Source organism: Populus alba, chromosome 10, assembly GCF_005239225.2.
Source record: "Populus alba chromosome 10, ASM523922v2, whole genome shotgun sequence".
Taxonomy (NCBI): Eukaryota; Viridiplantae; Streptophyta; class Magnoliopsida; order Malpighiales; family Salicaceae; genus Populus; species Populus alba.
This window is the reverse complement of record NC_133293.1, coordinates 19,656,577-19,667,194: the sequence shown is the minus strand read 5'-3', so window position 1 is coordinate 19,667,194 and position 10,618 is coordinate 19,656,577. Positions and strand designations below refer to the sequence as shown.

Below are 10,618 nucleotides of genomic sequence, written 5' to 3'. Positions count from 1 at the left end.
GCCTCTCGTAGAACATGGGATTGTGAGCGCAGGGCCCGAGAAGGATCTTACTGCTCGGTGGGCCTATTTGGCGGCTTTGAAAGTTATCATGCGCTTAACCTGCCTCCGTATATACAGGGTGCCGTGATATCTAATCAATTGGAATACTTCCATCCTAAGTTTTTAATTCGGACTAAATCAATTCAGAATCTTGTTACGGTGTGTTTGATGTGTTTGAGAGTATAGTTTATGATTATTTTTTAAATATTTTTTAATTAAAAAGATATATTAATAATATTATTTTAATTTTTAAAAATTATTTTTGAGATCAGAACATCAAAATAATTTTTAAAACATCAAAAACATATTAATTCAAAGCAAATTTTTTTTTTTTTAATTTTTCAGAAACGCTTTTGAAAAGCAGCTCCCCAACACTCTTTTAATTTAGAGGCTGGACATGTTTAGGTAAGTTAAAAAATCAAAATGAATAAAAATTTGGTAAAATCTAGTTGATTTAGATGATCCAGGAAAACTCGGTTGAAATTTTTTTTTTTAAATATTATCCTAACTAGAAACAATTTTTTTTTATAAATTTTTTTAGTTGATTATTAATCATTTTCAAAGTTTATTTTATTTTTTTATTGTGGAATTTGAAATCTTTTAGTATACATATTTTCATAATAAAATAATTTTTTTTAATATGTGATTTGAAACCCTTTAATATATATACTCTATATTTATAAGAAAAAAATTGTGATTTTTAATGCGGGATAAAAAAAAATTTAATTTAAATATTTCAACTTAAAATGATAACATATTAACATAATATTTTTTTTAAAATAGATAAAAAATATTTTAAAATAATTTTTTAAACTTTATTATTTAAAACACATACAAATTATAGTGATATGGATTGTTTCTTAATTTTTTATAATAATTATTAAAATTTTAATTTTTTTTTTAATTTTTTCAAAATTAATTCGGATTGATATAAATCAACCCGTGATTTATTAATCAGATCAGCTCAGCGGGTGTGATAAATATACTTCCATCACGGAAGAGGAGCACATGCTTCAATTGATGCAATTCTACTGGTCTTATAAGATGGTGTGGATGGGAAACAAAAATCTACGATAAAAAACCTCCACATCACGTGAAAATAACAGAAAAATGCCCCCAATTTAAACGTGGATCATTTCCATTGACACGTGGATTTGATACTCTCGCACACTGGTCTCTTGGTAGCAAATTGACTTTTCCATCAACTGCCCCTCTCCCTCTCTCCCTGCCCCCTCGGATGAAGCCTTGAATTTAGTACCAGGCCCATGGATTTAGACACAAGAAAACCATAGACCACCAAACACCAAAACCTGAATTGAAAATTAGATACTTGGCCCTTTCTGCTCGCTGAGCAGCCCAGCCAGCCTCTCCTTCTTCTACCTTTTTTTTTCTTCTATTGCATGAACAGGTCAGGAGTCCTTGTGGTTGAGGCTGCTAGTCTCACACGCTTCACAAATAGCACGTAAACAATAGTTAAAACTCGGCCCAAAAAAAACAAAAAAAAAACACCAATAACTTTCCTATAGAGCACAGATAGAAAGTATAGTAAGAAAATATGATGATAGAAGGAAACAAAATAAAACTTGAGGGGTATATAAACATTGTTGTTAAAAATATTTTCTCAATAAAAAGTTATTTTTAGAATTTAACAAGCTTTTTTTTTAAATGAGGGTCATCAAAAATAAGCTACACCAAGAACGAATAAAAAATACCAACAAGTTTTATAAATATATATATATATATATAAATACAATAATTTCTGTATTTTTTTATTATAAGAGTGCATAGCATATATAAATTGCTAGCATGTAACAGGAAATAAATTAAAGAATTAAAAAAACTGTTAAAAAAAAAGATTTTAGAAAATTAATTTAAAGAGGCGGAGATCCTAATCAAGGGGCAATCAAAGATTTTAGATAAAAAATTTATTTTTTTGAATAAAAAGTTTCATATATATTTTATATTCAAACAAAAAGAATTGTATTTTTTTGATGAGAAATAAAATCCTTTTAAAATAATTTTTATTTCATATGGTTTATAATAGAAAGATGGGACACAATGTAAAAGCTAACGAAAACCAATATGATCATCACCTGATTTTTCAACCGCTTCTTCAATGGGGATTTTGTCATCGTCCTCTTCCGGAAGTGCCTTCATTTGAGATTCTAAAATATGCCCTGGTGGAAGAGCATGTCTGCTGTGGCAGTCTTTACCCTCATCCGGGCAAACCCAAAACCAACCAATTATTTCCTCTCCGCTGCTTCCAAAAAATTATTAGCTTATGATATATATATATATATTGTTTTTATTAATATAAGTGTTCGAATCAATTTATATATATTTTATTAATTTTACGGACTATAAAATTAACTATCATATAAATTTCTAGTTGCCATAAAATTTAAGAAACTCAAATTAATAATTATTAAAAAATAAATCTAAAACCTAACCAATTAAATTATTTTCATCGCATCTTAATATATCTGCTTCATTCAGCCAATTTAACACCCATGTAAATGGCTTAAAATCAGGTGAAAAACATCCAGTAAAAATAAAATCTTAACTAATTTAACACACAGTGAATATTCCAAAGCATGCAATAAAATTGAACAAGATAAAAATAATGATAAAGCGGACCTTGGCGGCGACTTTATGTTTTCGTCGACGATTCGTGGCGCTTGTGGTCTACACAAAACCACGACGCATTACATCCACAAGGCTCCTTGCCTCCTCCTCTAACGAGAATTAACCTCTGTACCAGAAGCGAGACAGAGACATTGAGAGAAATGAGATTCCAAAAAACGGTAGCGTTTGGGTTTCCCCCGATAAAAAACAAAGCAGCGCCATTTCTGTTTCAATACCAAGCCTCACGTTCCTTCTCCTCACAGCCTCAGTCAGGGCAGAAACGACGGTTCATCTAACCAATCCTTAAAACTTTTGTTTGTAAAATAACTACATTGGAAATTACGAGAAAATTAATTTGGAAATTTCGGTGATTACAATTCACAGGTCCTCTTTTGGAATCGCCTTTGATATCGATGGCGTTATTCTTCGTGGTAAAGATCCCATCGGCGGCTCTCCTCAAGCTCTGCGTAGATTATACGGAGATTCTGGTACTCTATACGTATCTGCATTTGTATGAATACATGTATCTATACGCATCGTGCATACATGTTAGCTGCATCTAATTGTGATTTCTGCCTCTTACTCTGCAGGAAACTTGAACGTTCCATTTTTGTTCCTGACAAATGGTGAGCTATTTCAATAATTATTTTCTAAAATGTTGTCATCCACGAGCTCAAAAATAGTTTATTTTAGCTATTTGTAAAGGAAGATGACTGCTATGGTCCTCGTGTAATGAATCTATGAAACAATGGAGGCATCGATGGCCCGCTGCCTGCATTTATATGAATTTTAGTAATGTTTAGATCCTAATCTCAAAGCAGAAATATGATTGTTAGAGCGAACAGTAGAGCAGTTAAATGACTAATTGCATATTCTTATGATATTATATTTTATCAGGAGGTGGCATTCCAGAATCGAGGAGAGCTAGCGAGTTAAGCGAACTGCTTGGAGTAAAGATTTTACCTTCTCAGGTATTGCTTTGGGATTTTATTTTATTTTTATATGATTTACTCGTTGTCATTTGTTTTTTAGTCTATCCGTGACCACCATTGTTTGACTGTGGAACCTTTTGCATAGCTGTCTCTTTTTCCTGGTACAGGTTTTACAGGGTCATTCACCTTTTAAAAGTTTTATGGAAAGGTATATGTATATTTATTGATTTTGAGGTTTTTTTATTTTTATTTTATGCCCATGTCTTCAATTTCAAAAAATGACATGTTCCCCGCAACTTACCTAGTTTAATTTTTTTGTTGTTGTTGTCATCGACCTCACATTCTCCTTTATCTTCAACCTGGTTACCACAATACCTTGTTAATATATTAAGCACATTGCTGTTATTGAAAAAATTATAAATGAGATGTGTCGTTTCAGCGCGGGAGATGTGGAATAGGATCTCCTCAAGGACATGTTGGAGTGGAAGGACTGGCTGCAACTTTAGAAATCAATTTAATTGCCTGCCCACTTTAATTTATGACTAAACCAATGTATGAACTAGGGAAATGCAGCTAGGGCAGATAAGTTAAAAGGAGCCATCCCAAAGGAAAAATGTTTCATTGACCTGGTAGATTTATTTGACTTCCAGATTTGTTATCTGTATTGCGACAATTCTCATCTCTGAAGTGTCAATGAAATCCAAAATCTTTCTGATTTTTTAAGGTGGTGTTGTCAATTGTGCTCCCCCCCTCCCCTGTTTTTTTGCTTCCCCTCAGATATGAGAATCAACTCATTGTTGCCACTGGAAAAGGAGAACCTGCTGTAGTAATGTCTGAGTATGGTTTCAAGTAAGGTCCCTGTAATGTCCCAATCATTTTGTTTTTCCTAGATTTCAAGACTTCTGCACATTCCATATGGCCTGATTTATTCTTCATGTCAGAAAAGTTGTATCCTTAGACGAGTATGCATCCTGTTTTGAAAACATTGATCCTCTAGCTCAATACAAAAAGTGGACAACTAAGCAGGGGTTGGATAGGAGCAGTCACCCCCTGAATACAGTGCCGAGATATGACGTTTCTTCTGAAACAGTTAAGGCGGTATTTGTTGTTAGTGATCCTGTAGATTGGGGCAGGGACATTCAGGTATTTCTCCTTTTCATTTGGTCATGTAATATAAGCCAGTCACTGCATCTTTTGAGCTCCATTTATTAGCTCCCTTTAAATTTGATTGTTCCAAATTCTATCAAGTGCTGTCCATGTTATAACTCACTTCCTTTTTCACCATCAGTTATCCAAGTATTGTGTATGGATATAATTTCAAATCGCAGTTTTAACCATATTTTGTTTTGCAAAGTCTGCATTTCATCAATTAGATATTGAATTGTACTATTTTTGAGTCTGGAAACAAAAAACTTTGTGGCTGACCTGAGAAGCAACTGTTTTGTATTGCAATATATTTTTTACATGTTCAGAAATGAGAACTAGTGTAACTGATGAATCAGAACAAATCATCAATCAAAATGCTGCTGACATCTAAGAATATCATGAAATTGTAATGTGGTACTGTTAATAGCAACAGGCTTGGTTTTATTAACCCTTGCATGTATGGTTCTCAACACTGCTGTAAATTTTGAAAAAGAATGGAAGTTTATTATATTTATTTAATTGGTGCTATGTGATGAATTTTACTCAGTGGATTTTTTTTCTTCTTTTTATTGGATTTAGCATAACTTAGCCATATGTACCTAACAAAGCTCTGCCCTGACTAATGAATGGCATCAGATTCTCTGTGATGTTTTAAGATGTGGAGGTCTTCCTGGACAGGAGAATGGGCATCAGCCCCAGCCTCCTCTGTATTTTGCCGCTGATGATCTCGAATACCAGGTTGGTAGTCCTGCTTATTAGATATTGACAGGTGATTGTAACTTGTAGGTTCCTTCCAATGGCTTTAAGTTGGATTCTCCAATGCACAATTCTTTCTTTAGAATTGAATGGAAGTGAATGAAAACTTATAAGCAAGAAGTTTTGCCACCTTTATTCTGAAGGATCATCTGACCAGTATGTTTGATTTTGAAATCCACATTGCACGTGATTGTTCCATCTTCTTAAATACTCTATTCTGTTTCTTGACTGTTTCTCAAGTTTCTTATAAACTAGTTTCTTACAAGTTAAAATTGCTTGTGGAGCTTGGCTTTAATGGTTTTTCTGCTCAGTTATAGAAACCTGGGATTCTATATCACCTAATCAGCTTAGTTGATATACAGGCTGCATTTCCTTCCAAACGACTTGGAATGGGTGCTTTCAGAATTGCTCTGGAGAGTGTCTTCAACAGGTAAGCTTAGTGTCTTCGGACATTTAAAATTAAATTTCATCATATTTCACTTTGTAATAAATAGGATTGCATCAATCTTAGTGGTTTTGCTAATGGATCTCTGGGGTTTATTTTCTGCTGTTGTTGGGTCGTTTTGTATTTCTTAGTTGAGCGACTATTTTAGTAAAAGAAATTTGTTAGTTTTCACAGAAAAATCAGAACTATATAATTCTAGGAAGAACTATGAATACCAGGATGAAGGAGTTGATTTGATAAAATTGAGAAGGAAGAAAACTCCACTAGCATTGACCAGCTAAACATGTTTCTTTTATGGTGTTCGCGATAGATGAAAGAAAGACCTAGTACTATTTTCGGGTTTTTCTCCTTTACATCCTCAAATCTGTTTTGCACTTTGAAACAATTTTGTTTCTTATTATTGCCTAAACTTCTTTCACACATTTTGTGGTTTGCTTTAAGATAAGAAAAATAAGACTCTTTTTTCCAACTTGGAATCCATAGCAGATGATATTTGATGTGGAGATATATAGCACTGAAACTGTGAAAACGCTTTGTGGTTTACTGCATCGTCTCCTTTTTTTTTTGGTTTATATATATATATAATGTCTGTTAATTGGTATTTGCTTGCAGAATTCACTATAATCCACTGGAGTATGTTTGTTTTGGGAAGCCAAATCCATTTGTATTTAAGAATGCCGAAGCCATGTTGAAGCAACTTCAGCCATCTTATTATAGTGATATTTTTAAGGAACCTGGAGATTCTGGGTTGCCGTCATTCAAAACTCTCTATATGATTGGTGACAATCCTTCAGTTGACGTTAAAGGTGCACAACAGGTTTGTCCTGCTTTTATTGGTGGAGCACATAAGATTTCTATACCAATTTCTTAGGCATTCCCCATGCACATGTTGAGAATAAAAGAAAATTGTTTCTTTTCTGTTTCAGGCAGGACATCCTTGGTTTTCTATCCTTACAAGGACAGGTGTTTTCCGCGGGAAACATAACCATGCAGAGTTTCCTGCAGATCTGGCAAGTCAAACGATGAAACTTTCTGCATGCTGTAAATTAATATTCATAAACATGATGGGATCACACGTTTCCCCACTGACAAATTACCCAGGCTATTGATACTGTATTTCAAGAACTAGTGTACATTTGTCTTGCCTGATCTGTATTTCAACTGTGCAGGTTATTGATACTGTTGAAGAGGCAGTGGACTATATTCTTGGAAGGGAGTGTATTTCATAGACGTTCTGTAACGCAACGTGCTCCATTTTCCCCTTCAGAATCAACCCATTCAAAACCTTTATTTTAGAAATCAATTAAAGAAAATTTTGAAGCTCTTTTCTACATATAAAAAAAAAAGTTTTAGGCCTGAGATTAGCCGAAATCAGCATCTGATGCCATGGCTCTCTACTTGGTGTGCTGTCGCAACTATGTGAATGATCTGGAAAATACTATATATGACCATTTCAAAGAGAAACGATATATTTGTCGCATGATTTTTATTTTTTTAACTTGTATTGGTTAGCTTATGATAGGCTTTTTCAGCTTACAAAAATGGTTCGGATATTCTAATGTGAAGCTAAGTTTGAACAATCCTCGAAAAAAAACTTGAACAACCCTCAAATGACAGGGATGATAAGTGAACTGTTAACGAGTTGTAGCTCATCTAACATTAATATAATTTCTTTTCAATAAATCTCGACTTTTAAATTAGAATTTCTATTTTATGAAAAAAATGGTACTTGGATTTATTTTTCATATTACTTATTTAATGTTTTAATCAAATTAGTTTGGATATAATGAGTCTCTTTGATGCCCAATAAGAGTGAGATTTGGTCTCAAGGAGTTTAAAAAAGAAAATGGAGCTAGAGCTTAGAGGTAAATGAAAAATTAAGTGACTTTTTTTAAATAAAAACATAAATACAGGCACCCCTCTCAAAATTACCCTTGTTTTAAATATTTTCACCCTCCGTTTATTCTCCATCATCCACTCTGTGCACACCAAAACACAAAACACGCACTGACGATGATAAGATAAGCCACAAGAGCACGCGCTAACACTCTCCTCCTCCTCTAGTCTTCTAGCACCACCATGGAAGCCACAGGTCTCCTCTCCTTCCCCTCCTCGAAACCCCCTCCTTCCCGAACCCATTTTCGCCCCGCAAACCCTTTTTCCCTTTCCTTCCCCACAACCCACAAAACCTCCGTTTCACACAGGCCCATTACCATCAAATCCGCAATTTCCCGCACCAAAAAGGAAGAAACAGTAGAAATAGTCAAAACCCAGCTCGAAAATTGTTACCTCTTAGCAGCTATAAAATACACAGGCTTCACAGTCAAACAATTTCAAGACTTTAGAAGATCATTGCCTGAATCATCAAAACTCATTGTAGCTAAAAACACCCTGGTTTATAAGGCCATTGAAGGCACTCCATGGGAAGCTTTAAAACCTTGTATGACAGGAATGAATGCTTGGCTTTTTGTGCATACCGAAGAGATACCCGAAGCTTTAAAGCCTTATAGGGATTTTCAAAAGGAAAAGAAGTTAGAGAATGATTTCACCGGGGCTGTCTTTGAAGGAAAGTTTTACGGGCCCGATGATTTTAAGCAGCTTGAAACTATGCCGTCTAGAGCTGAGATTTATGCTAAGATTTTGGGGGCTTTACAGGGTCCTGCTATTGGATTGGTGGGTACTTTACAGGCGCCAGCGAGGGATGTTGTCATGGTTTTGAAGGCTTATGTGCAGAAATTGGAGGAGGAGAGTGGTGGGCAATAGTGGAGATGCAATGTAATGTGATGTAAGTGTATTGTTTGAAAGGTCCCCATTTTGTTGTTTTTGATTTGTTGTAGTAAAGTTAATGATTAAACGTTCTATTTTTGGATACGAAAGTGTGAATGAAGTTGTAGGATCTGTAAAATTGGAACCTTAATAATTGTCTTGAAGTTTAGCACAAGGCTGTCATTTTCTTATGGTTTTATTTTAACGAATTTGTTTTAGGGGATGTTTTGGCAATGTTTTTCTTGTTGTGAGTTTGATTTTCATACCCCCTTTGTGTGTTTGGGATGCTGCTTCCCTGTTGTGATTTTTGGTTGGTTATTGGAGCCAAATCTATGGTTGTCTTGTGCCAATATACTTGGTATATTGGGAAAATGTGTGTGCAGTATACTTCGTGTATTCTACCTGGTTTGATCGTGGCTGCTGAATTGGGGGATTCTTTCTACATGCCCTTGCGTGTTCTCTAGGTCCTACAGTAACAAGTTTGTTAAGGAATCCATGTAGCTGTGTGTTGCATACCATTTATGATTTATTTAGATGTCATTCAAGTAAATTCAAGTGCACATGTGCTTGGGACAAACGCGTTAACCTTGATAAGGTATTCTTTCAATTCTGGTTTGTGCTGTTTAAGGAATCTGGTTCTTTGGGATTATAGGAGCACATGCCATTAGATTTGACATCTGAATGTTGATTGTTTTCATACGAGCCTTACGAGGCACTTCTGGCTGTCGTAGTAGTAGTAGTTAGGAGGGTTCTTCTAGTACAAGAGTCACAAAGGCAAGGCAACAATTCTTTTCTTTTAATGATGCGAGTCCTTCGAATTTAGAAAGGAGATGAAGTGGTTACAGCTGGCAGACATGATCCTGTCGTGCATTGACTGCCACTTTTCATGCATAGAGGTGTGCTGTTGAAGGGTTGGAATTGCATTGAAGAGCACAGTATAGTTAATTTTGCTGATAAGGATCCACACAGTGAATGCCTGTGTTTGATGAGTCGAGTCAGGGCATCTTTTCTTTATGACATGTCCATGGCGCTGTAAATTTAATTCTTGGGACGGTTGTTTCTGGAAAGAAGGGTTATATATTGTTTCTTGAGTATTCGCAACAAGGAAGTATAGTTGTGTCTGTAAATTGCGATGCCATGAGTGTATATTTCATGGATCAAAAGAGGCTTTGTCTGCTAAACGATACAAGGAAACCATGCAGTAATTGTCTTGCGAAAACCATGAGTTTGAGACTTCTGTAAGAACCCGGCATGGCATCATCACTGTCAAATAACTTTTGCGATGCAATTCTCTACTCCGTTCCCCGTTCCTTGGGTTTTCTCCATGGTAGCAACTGGGAAATGTCAATAGTTACTCCTCCATGCCAATCCTAGTGTGCATGTTCAATTCCCTTTTGATTCGAAACAAGTGATGTGTAACAGTTTGATTAGATTGAATTGGCTTGTGGACGAGGAAATATTCACAGACAACCTTGCAAATTAACAAGTTTGTTTCTCAAGTCTGAGAGTTATTCAAGAAATCGTTCAGTGCAGCCTTCATCTGGTATTCTACTTGGATACAAACATTACTAGTTGTTTTCAGACTTGGTAGAATTCTACCATCGTTTATGTGCTTTGCTTTCATCGATTGCACTGTCCTTTTCTCCTCTCTTTTTTTATGACTGTAATCAGTCTTCGTTTCTCTATTTGCTTCTGCTAGTTCAACCTATCCAAAAAATGTCAGTCTAGAAATGGAAGTAACCCTTTTGGTGATGCTTTCGATACAGTATTTGTATTATTTCCATTTTATTCATCATCTTTGATATGGAAGAAACCCTTTTCTTGCCTCGGGCAAAAGGAAATTATCTTCCAGCTGATTGTTAGCCAGATTCTGATGTCAATCGATAGGAAGAGCATCTCTCGACCCAAT

At 35.1% G+C, this 10,618-nt stretch overlaps 2 protein-coding genes across 3 annotated transcripts; both read left to right on the top strand.

The window, feature by feature from the left end:
- Nucleotides 1–2,687: 2,687 nt before the first annotated feature.
- On the top strand, nucleotides 2,688–7,263 carry LOC118059924 (mitochondrial hydrolase YKR070W). Of its 2 annotated transcripts, XM_035072951.2 has the most exons (12): nucleotides 2,688–2,950; nucleotides 3,049–3,152; nucleotides 3,255–3,290; nucleotides 3,562–3,635; nucleotides 3,764–3,804; nucleotides 4,374–4,445; nucleotides 4,538–4,739; nucleotides 5,379–5,480; nucleotides 5,861–5,928; nucleotides 6,556–6,760; nucleotides 6,870–6,953; nucleotides 7,113–7,263. In XM_035072951.2, the coding sequence occupies exons 1-12, from the start codon at nucleotides 2,826–2,828 to the stop codon at nucleotides 7,170–7,172; spliced, it is 1,173 nt and encodes a 390-aa protein (XP_034928842.1). In that variant the 5' UTR covers nucleotides 2,688–2,825; the 3' UTR covers nucleotides 7,173–7,263. The 2 variants fall into 2 exon arrangements, with proteins under 2 accessions (XP_034928842.1, XP_034928841.1); XM_035072950.2 differs by lacking the exon at nucleotides 7,113–7,263 and having other exon boundaries at nucleotides 6,870–7,090.
- Nucleotides 7,264–7,902: 639 nt separating this feature from the next.
- LOC118059923 (large ribosomal subunit protein uL10c) lies at nucleotides 7,903–8,884 on the top strand. Its single transcript, XM_035072949.2, has one exon. The coding sequence runs from the start codon at nucleotides 8,023–8,025 to the stop codon at nucleotides 8,704–8,706; it is 684 nt and encodes a 227-aa protein (XP_034928840.1). The 5' UTR covers nucleotides 7,903–8,022; the 3' UTR covers nucleotides 8,707–8,884.
- Nucleotides 8,885–10,618: the final 1,734 nt, after the last annotated feature.